This window comes from Phocoena phocoena, chromosome 3 (assembly GCF_963924675.1).
Source record: "Phocoena phocoena chromosome 3, mPhoPho1.1, whole genome shotgun sequence".
In the NCBI taxonomy this organism is placed as follows: Eukaryota; Metazoa; Chordata; class Mammalia; order Artiodactyla; family Phocoenidae; genus Phocoena; species Phocoena phocoena.
The window spans coordinates 149266819-149288702 of NC_089221.1; the positions used below are offsets into that span (position 1 = coordinate 149266819).

Genomic DNA, 21884 nt, shown 5'->3' on the forward strand with positions numbered 1-21884 from the left:
TGGCCTAAATTCTTGATAGTACAATCACAGTACTTATTCCTTTAAAGTGTTCTTTGTTAATGTTATTTTTGAAAGGTCAACTTGTTTCTAGTGGCTTTCAGTGAAGTAACTTTGTGTTGTTGACAGATTCGCACAGAATTATTAAAAAAACAACAGTGATACAAGCAGTTGAATTGAAGGCGTTCTGGGAAACCTGCTGTTTATTGTGAAAATCATCTTTGATCTTGAAATTAAAAGTAAAGCTGGAAAGGAATTTACAAACGAGAAAAAACAGAAGTTTGGGATCGGACTCACAGGATCTGGGCTTGGAAATGCCTCAGGTAAATCATACAGAGTAGGTGCAAAGTTTTATATTTTCCCACTGCCGTTGGTTCAGTAAGTTCTCTGAATCTTAACACAACTTGCTGTACTATCTTGTAAAGACATTTTGCTGCTTATCTCAACTGGTTTTGAATACGTGTCCTTCCTTTGCTATAGCTTTGAAATTTAATGAGGTTGACACAGGAAAAGTTGGTTAGAAGGTAGCAGAGGTCCTGGCTTTTATGGGGTCTAAACCAACTCCCCTGAAAATTAATCTGCCACAGAAAGCCCATTTCCATCCCCTCTATCTTCTTCTAGTTTCCCAATTGTTCCTTTCCCTTCATGCCCATTGAATTCAGTTAGGAGGAAATGGTGAGGGACTTCAACCTTTCTGTCTTTCACACACACACACACACACACACACACACACACACACACACACACACACACATATATACCTATACCTCCCACAAAACATGTCTAAGGATGACTATTTATATCATGGTAACTACTTTGAATTGCTCAGTTCTGGTTTGAGGCAATCACTGAAACAATAAATGAAGTCCTGTTAGTCCCTATTTGGCATACCCAAACTTCTTCCCTTACCCCCCGGGGGTTAGGTCTTATCCCTCCCCCACTTTTTTTTTTTTTTTTTTGGCTGCGTTGGGTCTCTGCTGCTGCACGCGGGCCCCCTCTCCAGCCGCAGCGAGGGGGGTCACTCTTAGCCGCGGTGCACAGGCCTCCCACTGCGGCGGCCCCTCCTGCCGCGGAGCACGGGCTCCAGAGCGCAGGCTCAGCAGCTGCGACGCATGGGCCCAGCCGCTCCGCGGCACGTGGGATCCTCCCGGACCAGAGATCGAACCCGCGTCCTCCGAATTGGCAGGCAGACTCCCATCCACTGCGCCACCAGGGAAGCCCTATCCCTCCTCTTTTTATGCTGGGGAGAAACCTAGAAATAATGAGAGGGCAGGGACCCTGAGGTGGCTTTATATGGGGCCAGGCAGAACTGTGCCTCGAGCACAGGAAATCAGCAACTTGCCGAGATGGTCCAGTGATTTGGAGGCAGGCAGCGGAGGCAAAAGGGGGTTTGCTAGCTGACAGTAAAAAGACCAGTGGCCTCCCTCCACCCCAACCACTATACCAAGTGGACTGCAGATACCCATTTTGAGTTCTTTCCCATTCAAGGTTTCATTCACTATTTATTGAATACTTGAATTTAGGTCTATAAAACACTTATTTTGAGCTTGCAACCTGGCAAGCTTGCAGAAAATTAGAGAAAGAAAAGAATGGGATGGGAAGTACCCATGAAGGAAAACATGGTGAAAGAGTGTGTGAAAAGGGGTCAGTCTGTGGTAGATAGAAGGTATATGAATAGAGAAATATAAGCAAGTAGACTAATATAATTTTAAAAGTTTTGACAGAAACTTGCAAGAGAAGAACAAAAAGGCAAACAGGGAATTTGTATTCTTTCCCATCTTCTTCCTTTATCCAAGGTAGATTTCAAAGTGAGGACTTTGACTTGTTTGGGCCACTTTAGTAGTCTTAGCCTGAACTTCACTCTGAACTGATTTGTTTAGACCTTGAAATGATAAAGGGGGGGATAAAGAGAAAAGAAGGAGCATCAACTCTGGGTGCCAAGCCTTTTTTTCTCCCTTTCTTATTTATCATAGAAATTGTATCCTTCTCAGGGATCACGATTAAGGCTACCGAGTTCATGCCCCAGTTACTGGCCTCACTCAGCACATTTTTTGATAGTTGGCTGATCCTGACTCCATCACGTTCCTGGAGGCATTAGTTGGACTAGAGATGCCCAAATGGTCTTACACTTGTTTTGGGAAATAAGACATTGAACTCATTTAGGAGTATAGAGACTGTTTTGCTATCTCTTCAGACCTGAAGAAATGGCAGGGGATTCTCCACTTTCTGGAGTTAGAACAGCGAGTGTTGTTAGAGATGGATTTGAAGAAATGTTATATAGCTAATAAATAAAAGTACTCATTAGGTACTACATGCTGACTCTGGTGGCTAAATAAGCTTTAGTTTTTAGAAGTTAGGTATAATTAACAATTTCCAGTCTATTCCTTTTCCAATGTTTGATGCATCTTAGTTATTTTCCTAATATAATTCCATAGTTTAATGTTAGTTAGATATTTTAAATGTACTAAAATTAAAAAGCAGGAAAAAATACAAAATTGTTTTAAAGATAATTATTTAGTAGGTGTGAGGGTGGGGCTTGTGTGTAATAAACTGGTCTCGAAGCAGTCGTTAACTTTCCAAAATTAAAATCACTCTGTTGTAGCCTAGTGTAAGCGGAATGGATCCGCCTTTTGGGGATGCCTTTCGAAGCCACACCTTTTCAGAACAGACTCTGACGAGCACAGATCTCTTAGCAAACAGTTCAGATCCAGATTTCATGTATGAACTGGTAAGTAACATTTTCTTGGATTCTGCTTTAATCGATTTGAGGTAAAGGTGTTGTATCATTTTTTTATTTATAAATGTCTAAAAAGAAAAAATGATGTGATCAGGCCAAATTTTTTTCTTGTCACTATCAGTCTGGTATTTTAGAAGGGTGTATGAGCCCATTGAAAATAGTAAGAGGAAAGGTTATCTAAATATCCTTAACTCTAGTTTTTGACGATGAAGGTAGAAGCCCTCTTTTTAATATGCCTAACTGCTAAAGGACTTTTCAGCTGGGCTATTTAGGACTGATAACATTGAGCAAGGCAGGTGACACAGAGAATGTGAGACAAAGGTAGCAGTTCCAAGCAACATCTGAATATACTAATTATTTATTCTCGAGGTAAAAAGACACTTAAGATTCTTAAGAAAAAGACTTTAAGAATAGCTTAAATTACATGCAACTTCAGAAACACGGAGGTATATCAAAACTGGAAAACTAACACAAATCTGTTAATTTGCTAAAAATTATTGAGTTGTACGCTTAATAGAGGTGAATTTTGTGGTATATAAACTATGTTTCAATAAAGCTGTTAAAACACACAGAGACATACGTGCAACCAAAAAAAAAAAAAAAAACCAAAACCCCACAAACAAATGGAGAAATCAAAAACAGAACAAAAACAAACTGGAAAACTGAAAATTTCCTCATTTTCTTCCTGAGCCTCCACCCACCAAACCTTCTCCCCAGAGATAATTACCACTAACAGAGATTTTCTATGCATATATAAATATATGAATATTTTAAATTGGATGACATATCATTGATACAGTATTCTGTAACTTAACTCTTTCTAACATAAAAACGTGGTAAGTGGCCTTTCATCCTAGTACATTAGAGCTTAACTGCATTCCTTTTAATGGCTGCATAGTCTTACTGACATTTAAAAAATCATCTCTCGGGCTTCCCTGGTGGCGCAGTGGTTGAGAGTCCGCCTGCCAATGTAGGGGACACGGGTTCGTGCCCCGGTCTGGGAAGATCCCACATGCCATGGAGCGGCTGGGCGTGTGAGCCATGGCCACTGAGCCTGCGTGTCTGGAGCCTGTGCTCCGCAACGGGAGAGGCCACAACAGTGAGAGGCCCGCGTACCAAAAAAAAAAAAAAAAAAATCATCTCTCTACTCATGAGGAGTTAAAGTACTTTCCCATGCCCAAGAGTTGTTATGAGGTCTTACCAAAGATCTTATCTTTCTGTGGCTGAGTTGCACCTCTCTTTGGATTGCTCTTCACCTCTATGTTTAAATTCTCACTTAGGAAGACATATTCTGTGATGAAGGTAAGGCCTTTGTTATTTGCTTTATAACTGAAGCTTGTTTCTGAGAAGGTCCCAAAATCCTTCTAAGTTAAAGATCAGGAAATGTAAACTTTTTTTCGGGAAGAGTGTTCACAGTGAAGTTCAAGAGCCCTGAACCATACCTAAGTTTCTCAGGGGACATATTTTCCCTATTTTTTTTTTTCCTTGCCCGAGGAAATGATATTAAATGGAATGGTAGAGTGTCATGTAAGTAGTGTTTATCGTAAAAGCAGACCAGAGGTTGAGTACTGATTTATCAATTTGATGCATGAAAGTGACGATGGAGGTAAATAATTCTTTCCTCAATTACAGTATGTGATTTATATATTTTTTTAAACCTTTCTCAGGATAGAGAGATGAACTACCAGCAAAATCCTAGAGACAACTTCCTTTCTTTGGAGGACTGCAAAGACATTGAAAATCTGGAGTCTTTCACAGATGTCCTGGATAACGAGGGTACTTTAACCTCAAACTGGGAACAGTGGGATACATACTGTGAAGACTTAACGAAGTACACCAAACTAACCAGCTGTGACATCTGGGGAACAAAAGAAGTGGATTACTTGGGTCTCGATGACTTTTCTAGCCCTTACCAAGATGAAGAGGTCATAAGTAAAACTCCAACTTTGGCCCAGCTTAATAGCGAGGACTCTCAGTCTGTTTCTGATTCCCTTTATTACCCTGATTCACTTTTCAGTGTCAAACAAAATCCCTTGCCCTCATCATTCCCTGGTAAAAAGATCGCAAGTAGAGCAGCTGCTCCTGTGTGTTCTTCTAAGACTCTTCAGGCTGAGGTCCCTTTGTCAGACTGTGTCCAAAAAGCAAGTAAACCCACTTCAAGCACACAAATCATGGTGAAGACCAACATGTATCATAATGAAAAAGTGAACTTTCATGTTGAATGTAAAGACTATGTGAAAAAGGCAAAGGTAAAGATCAACCCAGTGCAGCAGAGCCGGCCTCTACTGAGCCAGGTTCATGCAGACGCAGCAAAGGAGAACACCTGCTACTGTGGTGCCGTAGCCAAAAGACCAGAGAAAAAAGGGACGGAGCCTCTGCAGGGCCATGCCACTCCAGCTTTGCCTTTTAAAGAAACCCAGGAACTATTACTCAGTCCCCTGCCCCAGGAGGGGCCTGTGTCTATTGCAGCAGGAGAGAGTAGCAGCCTTTCTGCCAGCACATCGGTCTCAGATTCATCCCAGAAAAAAGAAGAGCACAATTATTCCCTTTTTGTCTCTGACAACTTGGGTGAACAGCCAACCAAATGCAGTCCTGAAGAAGAGGAGGAGGACGAGGAAGATGTTGACGATGAGGACCATGATGAAGGATTTGGCAGCGAGCACGAACTTTCTGAAAACGAGGAAGAGGAAGAAGAGGAAGAGGATTATGAAGATGACAAGGATGATGACATCAGTGACACTTTCTCTGAACCAGGTATTGTAGTGCTTGGAGGCTTACTGAATTGACTTTTTGCTACTCTCTTGAAATAGAATGTTTTGCTGTGGATGCTTGCTTTGTTTGTTTGGGGATTAAATGACTTAGTATCTTGACTTGGATATGTAATTGCTTTTATCTATTCAAACAGCTCTAAAATAATCACTCTTGCTCATGTGTAGTTCATATGCTGATTCCTCGAGGGCTTCTTCTTAGTTTATCTTATGTTAAGTGATCTGATTTGTTACTGTCTTGAGCAGCTGTGCAAAGATGCCAAAATTCATTGGTTTAAAAAATATTCCTATTTCTGCATGTGTCCCTCTGTTATAATTGAGGTATGTTTGGAGTCCCTAGAATGGTGAACCAAGCAATGATGGTTTATATTACTCATCCCTAATAACCAACAAAGCCTACTTAATGAATAAGGTAAAAGAGAGCTTTTTCTTTGTGTCTGCTGCATCTTTCATTTGCACAGTATTTTTCCACTGAAGAAAAATACATGCTATAATTTAATGAGCATGAAGGAGTCTCTGCTCTATTTATATACAGTGCATATAAAAAAAAGGGAGAAAGAAAATGAAACCTGCGGGGAACTGGTTCACTTCAGCATGTACATGGTTGGGCTCTTGCCACTGTTGGCTTGTGCAGTTTATATATGAAAATGGTGTTGCCAAGTGGCACACAGTTAAATGCACAAAGAAGTGAAGATCTTCACATTTAAGCGAAAGTTATTTTCTTCAAAAATAATGTTGGTACTATAACTTCTACATAAAAGACCAAGTTATTAAGAAAAATGTAAATTGTCAAAGAGAGCCCTTTCATTGTTGGAATTTCAGGCAGTATAAACATTGGTATTTAATTTTCAGAAAGGTTTTTCAGCCATAGTAGCTATATTGTAGCCAGTGAAGCATATTATTGCCCAGAGACTTTCCTCTTAGTGAAATCTTTCTATTGCACAAATGCTTAGATTTATGCATTTGATATAATTAAGTTGTTTGACTTGAGTGGATTTTCAAGTAAGGAAAAGGTGGAGGAAAAGGGTTTATGCCTTTTCTTTGGTTTACTTTAGCACTCAGTATAGTCTAGACAGAACAATTGTCTTTTCTACTTAGCAGGAAAACTTTTCTCTCAACAAGTTAATGAAATCTGCTTTGAGATGTTTCAAACTGTCTTTGCAGTTAGCAGTAAGTTATATAGCTCCCTCCCATAGGGAGACCAAAGTGTTCTCCATGAGTGGTCCTTAAAACCTGACAGGTCAGTCCTATTGTTTTGAGTCCCATATTTAGAATTAGGGTAGGAGGGAGGGAAAGGGTTGAGACAGGGAGTGATAACTAGGGTGATAACTAGGAAGTGGGAAGTGTGGGGAAGAAAATGCCTTTACTGGCTGGTGCTAAAAGGAATATGTAAATCTGAGGGAGTCGGTAAATGCCACTATCACCAAGCAAGGCAGGCAAGGACTATACTGTTTATTCCACTTCTGGTTGTAGTTTTGCTTTTCTTTGACTTTTTTTTTTTTGGTGGGATCTTAGTTCCTGACCATGGATTGAACCTGGGCCTCGACAATGAGAGCGTGGAGTCTTAACCACTGGATTGCCAGGGAATTCCTGCTTTTCTTTGACTTTTAACTCCAGTCATCCTTGATCTTTTGACTTGATTTCACAAGGATAAATGTGTTGAGAGATGAGTAGGTCCATGAAAAGAAACCACTTGATAAGTTGACCCTCATTTCCATTTTCTCAGCCTTTTGACTTGTCGGGGGTGGGGCGGGAGAGCCCTGATTTGTGAGTTTGTTGGTGATAAGCAACCAACAGTGCTTTAAACAGAGATGTGTTAGCTGGCATTTGTCAGGATGAAGCCCTCTTATTGGCACTATTTAAAAATACTAAATGTTTGGATGGCATTTAATTCACTCACTTCCAGTTGACTTGAAGTAAAACCTCTTTGGTTAGTATTACTTGGACACTTCTCACAAATGTCAACGAATGACATGCCTTATCCACAAATCAATGATTTTTTATGGTATTTTGGGGGCTTATTCTCATTTGCTAATGAAAATTTCCCTTCTTCTTGGAAGAAAGAGCTAATAAACAAGTGACTTTAAGAATACAAATGTGAGTTATTGGTGAGAGGCAAGAAGAAATTCTTTGAAGCAGAAAAGTGGGATAGTTATAGTTTCTTCAGAGTGGGTTGATTGGTTTAATTTGCAGCAGTTTACAAAGGCCCTTTTGTGATGACTAGCTCCCTTGATGCTGTTTCTTGGCAGTTGGCTACAACAGTGCCTGAGCCTACAAAGCTCCAGGAAAGGTGTAAAATGGAGTTTCAGTCCCTACTCTGGACTTGCTCCCAAGTTTTAATAGAGCCTATTCTGTGGACAGGCTACAACTGTTTGGGGTCATGGAATTACATGGTTGTAAGGCTAAGAATTAGGCCCCCAGAATGAGAGTTTATTTTGTAATCCCTACTAAGGATTTTCATGATTGACTTTACCAGCTTAATGGCAGTAATCTGCACTAACCAAAGACGTGTGATCAGAATTTTAGGGCTTTTTGACTACGTTTTGGTAACTGTCAGGAAGGAATGAGTTAGATCAATATGGTGATCCATCAAATGACGAGAAAATGGAAAAGGCTCCATGGGAAATGTTACATTAAACAAATCATTGATTTGTTAAAAAAAAATTGTGTGGGGGGGCCTATTTTTGTGTTAGGCACTGTGTGTACTAGATTTTTGGCTATGCAGAGATGAACAAAATAGACATGATCCTTATCTTCATGCAACTTAGAGCTGAGTGGGTTTATTTACTGTCATGATTTCTCAGTCTTCTGATCTTATGTGTACTTGTGACTTGGCAAGAGAAAGATTCAGGACAAGAGTTTCTTAAAATTTATTTGATCACAGAACTCACTTGGGATTGAAGACATTTTATAGTAATAGTGTTCCTCAGAACACACTTCAAGAAATATTTAATCACCTTAAATGCAAGACCAGTGATCTGGGAATATAATTTTCATGCATTCTACTTGATCACAGTAGTCTCTGTATTGAAAGGCAGATGACTTTAACAAATCCATTGTGTGTATGTGTGTCATTGTGAGTTCATGGTGTATGCTATTAGAAAATATTAAAATATTAGATCAAAGAAAACTGATAACCCTTAAATACTTTTTTGGGGAAAATGCTGAACATATGTAAGTAAATAAAACTGGTTATTAATTTGGGTGGGAGAGAAGAAATCCAAATCCTAATGACTCTTTGGATTTAACGTGGAATATATGTGGGGAAAAAAATCTGTTTAGACCATTTAACTAGATAGGCACAGGCAAAGCGGGAAGCCCATTTGGAGCTGGAGTCATGGAGCCTGAGCCAGTCCCAGCTCTGCCAAATCACTTAAACCCTCCATTGAGCATGTTTCTTTGTGTAAATAGGGTTAATAACCTCTTCCTACCCAGTTCTTAGAAGCCTCAAATGAAACATCTGTGAGTGAAATACGTGAGTACATTAAATGAGAGAGACAGTGTTTTGCCAGAAATCTAGGCCACCTGAGGGAGCATATCAAATAAAGTGTCAGGGGATGGGTTGCCTGAGGAAGCTGTATGTAAAAATGTTTACCTTACACTTTGGGCCGCGGTAGACTTGGGACATCAGTTCTTGACATTGATAGGAAGATGGGAGTGTTTTGGTTGGTGCTGCCTGTGTTGAGGTGTTCCCAGCCATACTAGCCTCTGTGAGCCAGTAATTTTAGCTTGGCCTCATGGAGCAAAGGCCTTTTTAAAAAGGCCATATCTGGCGGAAGCATGTAGCCCTTGTACCTTTTCCAAAGCTAGGCTGATAACTGGAATAAGATAAAGTCCTTTAATTTAAAATGATACATTAACACAAGTAAATAAAAAATTATTACTTTATGTATCTAACAGAATTTTCAAAAATCAGGTTTCCAAAAATGATTGTGTCACTTGTGCCTCATTTCTTATTTATTTATTTAAATTGTATTTTTGGCTGCGTTGGGTCTTCGTTGCTGCATGCAGGCTTTTCTTTAGTTGCGGTAAGCGGGGGCTACTCTTTGTTGTGGTGCACGGGCTTCTCATGCAGTGGTTTCTCTTGTTGTGGAGCACAGGCTCTAGGTGCGTGGGCTCAGTAGTTGCAGCATGTGGGCTCTAGGGTGCACGGGCTTCAGTAGTTGTGGCACGCAGGCTCAGTAGTTGTGGTTTGCAGGCTTAGTTGCTCCACGGCATGTGGGATCTTCCCGGACCAGGGCTCAAACCCGTGTCGCCTGCATTGGCAGGCGGATTCTCAACCACTGTGCCACCAGGGAAGTCTGTGCCTCATTTCTTAAGAAGAACTAAGGTTCTCTGTCACACTGCTTGCCATGTTGTTGTTTTGTTTGTTTGTGTTTTTTTAATTTGTTTTAAAGTACTACATGAGCATTATAATGCTGTTAAGCCAGCAGTGCTACAAAAGCTTGTCTTTACTGTTGCCTCGAAATCATTCTGCTCTCTGAATTGATTCTTTTTTCAAAGGTCATGTTTATCGAGGCATAACAGTAAAATTCACCCCTCTTTAAGTGTACACTTCTTTGAGTTTTGACGAGTGCATGTAATCATGAAACCACCACCACCACAATCAAGGTACGGAATAGTTTGATCACCCCCCAGATTTCCCTCCCGTTCCTTTATAGTCAGCCTCTCCCTCCACCCCCAACCTCTGGCAACCATTTTTTCCCTGTACTTTTGCCTTTCCCACAATGTCGAATAAATGGAATCATGTTCCTAATTAACTCTTAATGTGAAGAAAACCTGGCAAAATTCTAAAATTCGATTTTATTTCCAAAATGTCCAGATGTCATCACTTTCTTAGTGTCAGTTCCAGAGGAGTCATGTTTTTAGGAAGGAAAATGGTCATTTTGCTTGGCCATTGCCATCCAGTTTTTTCTTGCTACCTTAGGTTTAGGGCTGTATACACCCCGTGCACAGCCCATCTCCATTGCCCCAGGTACCTAGTACTAATTAGGTGGAGTAATCTCTAAGATGGGCATGCTCTGAGGGTATTTTAGATTTAGAGGTTATTCTGTATTGGGTCTGACCAGTAGTTCTAGCAGCTCAGAATTAAGTATTTTCTGAAACTTCCTATTAGTAGGGAAAATAACTTCTTAAAAAGTGCAGTAAATGCAAATTGCTTCCAATAAAATATTAGTTAGAATAGGCATATAAGTTTTTATTTGAATAGCCTGTGTGAGAACTGTCATTTTTGTACTTTTACAAAAAGCGTATTGTGGGAAATAGGAAGAAAACCACTGCTGCCTCACAGAATTCTGCTTCATAGGATACCTTCCCAGAAATGCACACAGCTGTCTGTCTGGGGATGTTTCTGATGCATAAATATTAGACGGAAGACATTAAAAATAATTGTATAGTGTCTAAGTACCGTTAATTAATGGTACTTTTTAACATTCCTGTGGCTGTATTTCTTTTTTTTTAATTGAAATATAGTTGATTTATACAATGTTGTGTTAGTTTCTGGTGTACAGCAAAGTGATTCAGTTACACATATATATATTCTTTTTCATTATAGGTTATTACAAGATATTGTATATAGTTCCTTGTGCTATACAGTAGGAACTTGTTGTTTTATCTATTTTATATATAGTAGTTTGTATCTGCTAATCCCAAACTCCTAATTTATCCTTCCCACCACGTTCCCCTTTGGTAAGCATAGGTTTGTTTTCTATGTCTGTGAGTCTGTTTCTATTTTATAAATAACTTCATTTGTATCATATTTTAGACTCCACATATAAGTGATATCATATGATACTTATTTTTCTTTCTCTGTCTGACTTCACTTAATATGATAATCTCTAGGTCCATCCATGTTGCTGCAAATGGCATTATTTCATTCTTTTTTATGGCTGAGTAGTATCCTGGGGTGTGTGTGTGTGTGTGTGTGTGTGTGTGTGTGTGTGTGTATATATATATATATTTATCCATTCATCTGTCTGTGGACATTTAGGTTGCTTCCAAGTCTTGTCTGTTGTAAATAGTGCTGCTATGAACATTGGGGTGCATGTGTCTTTTTGAGTTAGAGTTTTCTCCGGGTATATGCCCAGGAGTGGGATTGCTGGATCCTATGACAACTCTATATTTAGTTTTTTAAGGAACCTCCATACTGTTCTCCATAGTGGCTGCACCAATTTACATTCCTACCAACAGTGTAGGAGGGTTCCCTTTAATCCACACCCTCTCCAGTATTTATTGTTTGTGGACTTTTTAATGATGGCCATTCTGACTGGTGTGAGGTGATACCTCATTGTGGTTTTGATTTGCATTTCTCTGATAATTAGTGATATTGAGCATCTTTTCATGTGCCTGTTGGCTATCTGCATGTCTTCTTTGGAGAAATGTCTATTTAGGTCTTCTGCCCTTTTTTTTTTTTTTTTGCGGTACGTGGGCCCCTCACTGCTGTGGCCTCTCCCGTTGCGGAGCACAGGCTCCAGACGTGCAGGCCAGCGGCCATGGCCCACGGGCCCAGCTGCTCCACAGCATGTGGGATCCTCCTGGACCGGGGCACGAACCTATGTCCCCTGCATCGGCAGGCCGACCCTCGACCACTGCGCCACCAGGGAAGCCCCTCTGCCCATTTTTTGATTGGGTTGTTTGTTTTCCTGTGGCTGTATTTCATTATTCTCTCAATCTCATGTGAAGATACAAAAAAAAAGTGTCATATACTAACCAAAGAGAAACCTAAGGAAGGTAAACAGTGTAGTTATCTCTGTTTATTAGTCTCTAAATATTTTGATTTAGAGATTTCTATATTAAAAGTTATTTTATAGATTTGGTTTATTATCTTTGACATGTTAATACTGTTTTTTGATGAAAGGAAATGTGTCAAATGGTAAATAGAGGGGATCTTTTTGTTTGTCCTGATTGGTTTATTGAAATGTACAGAACTTAAAAAATTCGGGGGGGGGGGGCTTTCTTTTTTTAAGGCTATGAAAATGATTCTGTGGAAGATTTGAAGGAGATGACTTCAATTACCTCTCGGAAGAGAGGTAAAAGAAGGTACTTCTGGGAGTATAGTGAACAACTCACACCATCACAGCAAGAGAGGATGCTAAGGCCATCTGAATGGAACAGAGATACCTTGCCAAGTAACATGTATCAGAAAAATGGCTTACATCATGGTAAGAGGGGATTGTGATCATGTATGTTCCCTCCCTCCCTCCCTTCCTTTCTCTTGTTATTGAAATATAGGTGATGTGCAATATTATGTCAGTTTCAGGTGTATTACATTGTGATCTGACATTTGCAGGCACCATGATCACCATGATAAGTCTTGGTGTAACCATCAGTCCTGGATATTTCATGTCACTTTTAAATAGAGATAGTAAACCATAATGCTTAATCATTATACATTATATGTAGGTATTCAACCCTTCCTAGCAAATTGGAGAGTAGAACAATAGAGGTGCTGTATTTGCTGTGACTGCTCTTCATTCACAAATAGCTTTTATCAGTATTGAGAGCCATCATCTAAACAGGGAGGAAAGCTTGTGTAAAAATGATTTCTAGTCACTTCTTCTTCTATATATCCTACCCAGGAAATGACCCAAGAGCCTGCTGATTCCTGACCTGTCACAGTTGCCATAAGCAAGAAGGGTTGGGGAAGAAGAGAATGGGCTCTAGCATCTCTGTCTTTCATTTTTGTCCACTCTCCAGGCCTAAATATAAACAGGGAGATTGGAATCAAAACGGTGGTGGAGTGAAAAGAGGAGGGAAAGGAAAGAAAGGAAGAACAATTGCAGAGAAAAGGAATGGAGCAGGAAGAATTGAATAGTAAGAGTCAGGAGAGGCTTATAATCTTAGGTAGGCCAGATTTTGAACTGTGAGCCCAGGAGGATGTAATTGAGTAGAATTTCTTCTGCACAGATGTTTTTACCTTAATCCAAAGCCTGTACTGAGAAGGTGAGGGGCACTAGTAGGCTTGGAGCTCAGTAAACAGTTTAGTAGTTGCTCATGCTACAGATATAAGTTGCTAAGCATTTTTGACACCGAAGTTGTATCAGAAGTATATTTGTGCCTCATTTTCCCTTTCCACTGGCACCCAGGTCTGTACTCTATTATCTTTCAGTGAATAAAGGCCTAGTTTTTGACTTCAGATTAATTTTCTACCAGAAGTGAAAAGATGGGTCCAACAAATAGGTCCAGGTAGCATGTAGTGAGTACTAGGAAAGTTGTTCAGGGTATTGTAGTTCAGAGGACAGAGCCATTCCTCTTGCCTGCAGTGGTAGGGAAAGTCTTCTTGAGTCTTCTGTAATGTTATTTATCAAACTAACTGAAGACGTGGTTTCTGAAAAGGCAATCCTTATTTGTTGGACTTTTGGGTCCAACACAGGAATATATGTGTCTGACAGATTTTCAGTCATAGCAACATAAATGTCTTGGTTTGGGTAAAATTTCCAAATTCGTTGCTGACCATATACTGTACCCTAGCCCTGATTTTTGTGTGCAGGTGAACTTGGACTCCAGTCCTGAGGTTTGAGATGCTTATTATTTCCATACAGATAATTAAGAATCCATCATACCAGGGCTAGAAACCTTAAGGTGGAGAAGGTTTGGGAAAAGCCTGGAGTTGTGCTCTATTACCCTCATTTCTTGCCATCACAAAGTGGGAAGGAGAGGAGGCCAGCCCTTCTAGCGTAGGTTGTTCACATGGTGAGACCTCTGAAAAAAGAAAAGGGGGGAGGGGAGAGATGGGTTTTTACATATGGCTATATAAAATGTATCTCTTGTTAGATAAAATGATCTCATTTAAACTTCTTTTAAACCATCTATAGGAAAATATGCAGTAAAGAAGTCACGGAGAACGGATGTGGAAGACCTGACTCCAAATCCTAAAAAACTGCTCCAGATAGGCAATGAACTCCGGAAACTGAATAAGGTGATTAGTGATCTGACTCCAGTCAGTGAGCTTCCCTTAACAGCCCGGCCAAGGTCAAGGAAGGAAAAAAATAAGCTGGCTTCCAGGTAAATGGTAATGTTTACTCATGTGATTGAAGTCTAGGAGGTGAGGTTAGACTTCAGTGAGCTTTCATAGAGGAGATGGCCCTCGGCCCTTTTTTCAGAAATATACTTTTATAAATACTACAATGAGAGTATTATAATTTTTCCTTTGAAAGTAAATGATGGTATTTATGCTTCATGGAAGAAGTTTTTAAAGGGGAGAGGTGAATGAACTCAAGTGCCTTATAGTATAAAAAGGAAAAATTTTATCATAGCTCTTTATTTTTTGTTTGTTTTGCAGTAAGTCACGTTTTTTTTATTGAGGTATAATTTACTTGATAAATGCTTCACTTTCAGTGTATCCTTCTGTGAGTTTTGACAAACATATCCAATTATGTAACCACAACCACAGTCAAGATATTGAACATTTTTATCACCTTAAAATATTTCCTTATGCCTCTTTGTAAAAGTGAACTCCCTCTCTCACCCCTAACTCCTCACAACCACCGATCTGTTTTCTGTTCCTACAGTTGCGCCTTTTCCAGAATATAGATAGAATCGTATTATATGCAGCCTTTTGAGTCTGGCTTTGATATCACACAGGACGAATTTGAGATTCATAATGTTGTTGTGTGGAGGAGTATTGATAGTAGTAGTCCTTTGAAGTGATACACTGCAGTGTATCTGTTCACCGGTTGAGGGATAGTTGAGTGGTTTCTAATTTTGTGCAGTTATGAATAAAGTCACCATAAACATTCATCTGCAGTTGTTTTTGTGAACATAAGTTTGCATTTCTCTTGGGTAAATTCCCAGAAGTGTGTGTTTAACTGTATAAGAAACTACCAGAGTAGCTATTTCCAAGGTAATGAAGTAAATTAAAACAATATTTACTGTTTTCCGAAGTAGTTGTATGTACTGTTTTACATCCCCTCCAGCAACATACGAGGGTTACACTTATTCACATCTTCTACACCACTTGGTATTGTCAGTGTTTGTTTGTTTATTTTGGCATACTAACCATAGCTTTATTTTTGAATCTATGCTGAAACTTTAAAAAATCAGTTTGGATAAATGATGATATTGTATGTTTTGGGGTGATGATTGAGGCCCTCGATACAAACATCAGTAGGCAGCGATTTTTGGTTGCTATTAGAAAATGTCTGACAGCAGCCAAAAGAAGTATATTCTGAATGTTCCTTTTAAAAAAAAAGTGAACTAATTGCTCCTTCCTTTCACAGGGCTTGTCGGTTAAAGAAAAAAGCACAGTATGAAGCTAATAAAGTGAAATTATGGGGCCTCAACACAGAATATGGTAAACCTACACTTTTAACAATTTGATTAACTTCCTTTTACCTTGCTGACCCCTCTCTTTTTCTTTGGTTTTGTTATTTGCTTTCCCTGTATTCTGCCCAGCTTTAGGCCAGCCTCTTTTTTGTTCATCCATTCAGTAAGCTATATACTCACTCTTACTCATTCACGTCCTTCTCTTAGTATGTCCGTCTGTGGCGTGCCAAGCCAAATCTCACCTCTGTCCTAAAGAGCTCACCTCTTGTGACCGTGGGTAATCTCTGACTTCCATTTTACAGTTGTGTGCTGGGTTAGCCAGTTTTATTAAGTAATGTATATTTTAACCTTTGAGTGGATAGTTTAGAAACATGTTTTACAAATGTGATTGTTCATTAGAATCATTTGTGTGTACATGTTAAACTGTAGATTTCTAGGCTTCTCCCCAGATACTCTGAACTGTAATCTATGCAAGTAGAACCCAGGAATCCATATTTTTAACATTACCCCAGATTACCCTTTTTTTAAAAAAATTTAATTCATTTATTTTTGGCTACGTTTTGGGTCTTCATTGCTGCGCATGGGCTTTCTCTAGTTGCAGCGAGTGGGGGCCACTCTTTGCTGCAGTGTGTGGGCTTCTCATTGCGGTGGCTTCTCTTGTTGCGGAGCACAGGCTCTAGGTACGTGGGCTTCAGTAGTTGTAGCATGCAGGCACAGTAGTTGTGGCTCGCGGGCTCTAGCGCTCAGGCTCAGTAGTTGTGACGCACGGGGTTAGATGCTCCGCGGCATGTGGGATCTTCCCAGACCAGGGCTCGAACCTGTGTCCCCTGCATTGGCAGGCAGCTTCTTAACCACTGTGCCACCAGGGAAGCCCCTACCCCAGATTACTCTTATGCAACCATCCTAGTACATATTTGGGAACTGTTGGTTTAGATAGATCAGTGCTTCCCAATCTTTCACATCATGGCACATGCAGAAAACTATCATCCCTAAGGCATCCTGGAGTATAACAGAGTAGGCTGCTGATGGGAGGAGGCCCTTTTGGGCTGAGATGATCATTATCTCATACACCTGGAACCCTTCTACAACGAACTAGTGGGTTGGAAAGCTCTGCTTTTGATCTTCTGTAATAAGAACCACCCCTTCTTTCCCCCTTGCTCTGTTACTCTTCCTTAAGCCTGGTAGCATAAGAGCTCATATGTTCCTTTGCCTCTAAAATTGTCCTCTTCACTGTGTTGCTCTTGGGCTAAATTGTATCTGAAAGTGGAACAGTGGCTAAATGATCGATTATTATTTGTTTCCAGAGGTTTTCTTAAGTCCAGCATGATGTCTGGCACATAAGTGCTCAATAAATGTTGTGGAGTTTTTTCTTAATCCTTTATCTTGGTTATCTTGTTTGCATTTGTGAGGACAGAAAGAGGATTTCCAACTGTGATGTTTACAACTTGTGAAAGGAACTGATGGTTTTATTTATTAATGACCAAACAGGAATTCTAATCAAAGTAAATGAATTAGGTAAAACAATAGTTGGTTTGTTGGAATGGAGATCTTCCCATTTTCCTGTTATTCGTTCTTGCTTATTGAAGCATTTTGACCTTGGGCTCTGTGAGTATATATATGATTGCAATGTCATGGACATTCATACTTCATTTTAGAACCCAGCTGAATCACACTGCAGGGAAATGTGGTGAGCTCCTGGGAGCCTTCTGGTCTCTTTTTCTCTGGACACATGTAGGCATATATCTGTGTGTTACTCAGTTAATAAATTTATCCATAATGATGTACATCTGTGTGGCCATATGTTTTTGCATTTGTATATATGTACATGCATGCCCACGCACACATGCTTTCTGTCTGTGATGTAAATATATTCTGGGGTGTGGCACAATTGGGGAATTGGTAAGGGCCAGGAATATGTGTATTTCTGAATGTGTTGTTCTATCTCAAATTGAGTTTTTGATGGCCTTAAATGTTTCTTGTTTCCAAAGCTAGCTTAAAGCCTCTAGATATTTTCATGTAGGAAAGGCCTGTCTTTATTTTTTATTTATTTATTTAACATCTTTATTGGAGTATAATTGCTTCACAATGGTGTGTCAGTTTCTGCTTTACAACAAAGTGAATCAGCTATACACATACACACATCCCCATATCTCCTTCTCCCTCTTGCATCTCCCTCCCACCCTCCCCATCCCACTCCTCTAGGTGGTCACAAAGTACCTAGCTGATCTCCCTGTGCTATGTGGCTGCTACCCACTAGCTAGCTATTTTACATTTGAAGGCCTGTCTTTAAAAGGTAGCATTTTCTTCTCAATTAGTCAGCATGGAGGAAAAGGATCTTCTCATTCATTTATTTCTCTTCCACTTCTGTCTTACTAGCTTCTCTCCTCCAGTCTGGGGAAGAGCAGCTTCGACTGTTGGTTCAGAAGACATCTCAGAAGCAATGAGATACTCCTGTGTAGTTTGCCACATGTAGTCTGAAAGTTCTTCCCAGAGTTTCTGATACATCTCTCAAGGGAATGGTGCCCTTGATTCCTCTAAATATCTGGGAGTCACTCTGTTACTGCTTTGTGGAGCACTTTTATCCGTTACTTATCTTTTTTTTTTTTTTTTTTTTTTGCGGTACGCGGGCCTCTCACTGCTGTGGCCTCCCCCGTTGCGGAGCACAGGCTCCAGATGCGCAGGCTCAGCGGCCATGGCTCACGGGCCCAGCTGCTCTGCTGCATGTGGGATCTTCCCGGACCGGGGCATGAACTCGTGTCCCCTGCATCGGCAGGCGGACTCTCAACCACTGTGCCACCAGGGAAGCCCTGTTACCTATCTGTTGACCCAATGGTTTCTAGAATTTGTGATTTACAAATCGGTGACATCGGGAAAAGATTTTGGGACTTGGGAACCATAGTGTTGCCAGCTTTATATTTTGCCACGTGAAGCCATTAAAAGGAACATCATCTACAATTACTGTCATTTCATATAAGGAAGAATATTTTAGCATTAGAAAATTGAGACAGGCATAATTTCAGAGTAAAGTTAGCTTTATGAAAAAATGTACTCTGTTGTCCTTATCCTTTTAAATTTGTCATCAACTAGCACCGTTTCAAGGACTAGCTTCAGGGCCCAGGACTGTCCTACTCATCCCGTCCTATCCTGCCGAACCTCCTCCTCCTATTGATTCCTTCTACCAAAGCTCGCAAGAAGCTGCTCCGTGAGTCAAATGTCGACTTGTTGACTCAGAATGAAAAGTAAAGCTACTAAGAGGATTGGACGTTCATCCTGATTGACATATTTTATCCCTAAGCAAGCTACATGAGAAAATTAAAACTGGAAGATTCTTGGATGAACATGGAATCAAAACAGGAGGGATCTGTTAGAGATTTACGGTTTGGCCTCACTTTCTGAGCCAGATGCCTCCGCTTCCTCACCCAGAAGTTTTTGATGGTGTTAGAACCCTTCACCTCTGCCCTCCCTCCCCCCAGGGCCTGGCATGGACACTGCCCAGGTTGAGAAGAGCTGTTCTGCTCTGTTTCAATTTTGATTTTACAGTGGGGTTTTTTTTTCTTTCTTTCTTTCTTTTTAAAAGTGACCTGGGGCTTCCCTGGTGGCACAGTGGTTGAGAGTCCGCCTGCCGATGCAGGGGACACGGGTTCGTGCCCTGTTCCCCGTTCCGGGAGGATCCCACATGCCGCGGAGCGGCTGGGCCCGTGAGCCATGGCCGCTGGGCCTGCGCGTGCGGAGCCTGTGCTCCGCAACGGGAGAGGCCACAGCAGGGAGAGACCCGCGTACTGCAAAAAAAAAAAAAAAAAAAAAGTGACCTGATTTACTTTACCTGTTGAAGATGAGGGAACCTCATTGCTTCTCATAAGTCCAGCCTGCATGTAAATGTCGTTATATTTGAGTAAATGGTGTTCTCTCTCAGTTATTCGAGAAGAAGCATAAATTTCTTGTTTCATGTGATTTAGGGAGTCAGCTGTGCTTTCCTTGTTTACTGACACGTTTTATATATATTGTTCCTGCATGTAGTTTTAAACTGCCTCCCCACCCCCTCACCCCCAGTTATTTCTGCCTTCTCGCTTCAATATTAGTCTAGATTGGTCTCTTCTAAGTATTACAGGGTTAGGAATAACACATCATTGATTTCAAAGCAGTGTCTGAAGTAGTAGAGATTTATTTCAGACCATAGGAATTCTGTGTGTTGAAATTGGAGATGTGTTCCCCCCTGCAACTTTATTGAGGTATAATTGAAGTACAATAACTCTACATATTTAAAGAGTATTATTTGGTTAGTTTGGACATATGTATATACATGTGAAACCAATCAAGATAATGAACACTTTGATCACTTCCAAAAGTTTCATAGTGCCCCTTTGTAAGCTAACCCTCCCTCCATTCCTACCCCTTAGTAGCCCCGATCTGCTTTCTGTCACTGTAGATTAGTTTACATTTTCAGAATTTTACATTAATGGAATCCTACCATACAGTCTCTTTTTTTTGCCTGGCTCCTTTCACTCTGAATAATTATTTTAAAATTTCTCCATGTCATCTATATCAATAGTTAAATCCTTTTCATTGCTGAGTAGTATTCCATTGTGTTAGATATATTACAGTTTCTTTATCCATTCACCTATTGATGGATACTTGGATTGTTTGCTTTCGCTGTAACAGAGCTGCTGTGAATATTTCCGTACAAGTGTTTGGGTGGACATATATTTTAATCTGTCTTGGTTAAATACCTACGAGTAGCTGTATAGGAAACCGCCAAACTGTTTTCCAAGTAGCTGTACCATTTTACATTCTCAAAAACAGTGTATGAGGGTTCTAGTTGGTCCATATCGTTGCCAGCGCTTGGCGAGGTCAATCTTCTTACTTTTAACCAACCTAATGGGTGGTATGTGGCAGTATCTCATTGTGGTCTTAATTTGTATTGCTTTGATTAATGATGTTCAGCATCTTTACTGTACTTACTGGCTATTCATATACTTTGTGTGTATATGTGAAGTATCTATTAAACTACTTTGCCATTTAAAAATTTTGTCTTCTAAAAGTTCTTTATTCTAGATACAGGCTCTTTGTCTGATATATGTATTGAAAATATTTTATACTAGTCTTTGGATTTCCTTTTTGTTTTCTCACTGACATCTTCCAAAGAGCAAAAATGTTCAATTTTGATGAAGTCCAATTTGTCAGTCTTTCCTTTTATATTTTACATTTTTGTGTGTTCTAATTAGAAACTTTGCCAACTCCAAAAATTGTATTTTCTTGTATATTTTCTCCTAGGATTTATATAGTTTTAGGTTTTACAGTTAAGTTTATGAGATCTTTTTCAGGTTAATTTTCATGTATGGTGTAGGCTAAGAGTTGATTTTCTTTCCCCATATGAATATCCAGTTGATCAAGCACCAGTCATTGAAAGAACTTTCCTTTCCCCATTTAATTGTTTTTGCACCTTTATCAGATCAGTTGATCCTATATGTATGGGTCTACTTCTGGACTCTGTATTCTGTTCCATTGATCTATTTGACTATCTTTATGTGAATATACAGTGTCTTACTGTAGTTGTATAGTAGATTGTGAAAGTCAGGCACTGTTAGTCCTTGTTAGTCTTCTAATTTTGTTCTTTCAAAGTTGTTTTGGCTATTCTAGGTCCTTTGCATGACCATATAAATTTTAGAATCAGTTTATCACTTTTTACAAAAAAAGTTTCTTGAAATTTTGATTGGAATTGCTTTAAATCTGTAGATCAGTTTGGAGAGAATTATCATCTTAACAAAATGGAGGCTTCCTATCCATGAACTTGGTTTCTCTTTCCATCTAGTTAGGTCTTCTTTAATTTCTCTCTGACTTGTTTTATAGTTTTCAATGTAGAGTGCTTGACCATCTTTTGTTAGATTTATTCCTAAGTATTTTATGTTTTTTGGTGCTGTTGTAAATGGACTCATTTTTGAAATTTCAAATTCTTTCTTGGTAGTATATAAAATGAATTTTTGTGTATTACTCTTATACCTTATTTTCTTGCTAAATTTATTAGTTCCAGTAGATGCCCTGGAATTTTCTATTTTAGCAGTCATCATCTGCAAATAGAAATGGCTTTATTTATTCCCTTCTGATCTTTATGCCTTTTAACT

General features: G+C 39.7%; 1 protein-coding gene across 1 annotated transcript in view; it reads left to right on the forward strand.

Moving 5' to 3' along the window:
- The first annotated feature begins 311 nt into the window (after nucleotides 1-311).
- Nucleotides 312-21884, forward strand: part of CREBRF (CREB3 regulatory factor) — a 29502-nt gene continuing 7929 nt past the window's right edge. The window contains exons 1-6 of the mRNA XM_065874709.1: nucleotides 312-320; nucleotides 2600-2725; nucleotides 4402-5488; nucleotides 12468-12662; nucleotides 14316-14505; nucleotides 15720-15793. Of these exons, the coding sequence (XP_065730781.1) occupies nucleotides 312-320; nucleotides 2600-2725; nucleotides 4402-5488; nucleotides 12468-12662; nucleotides 14316-14505; nucleotides 15720-15793 (1681 nt within the window). The remainder of the gene's footprint in view (nucleotides 321-2599; nucleotides 2726-4401; nucleotides 5489-12467; nucleotides 12663-14315; nucleotides 14506-15719; nucleotides 15794-21884) is intronic.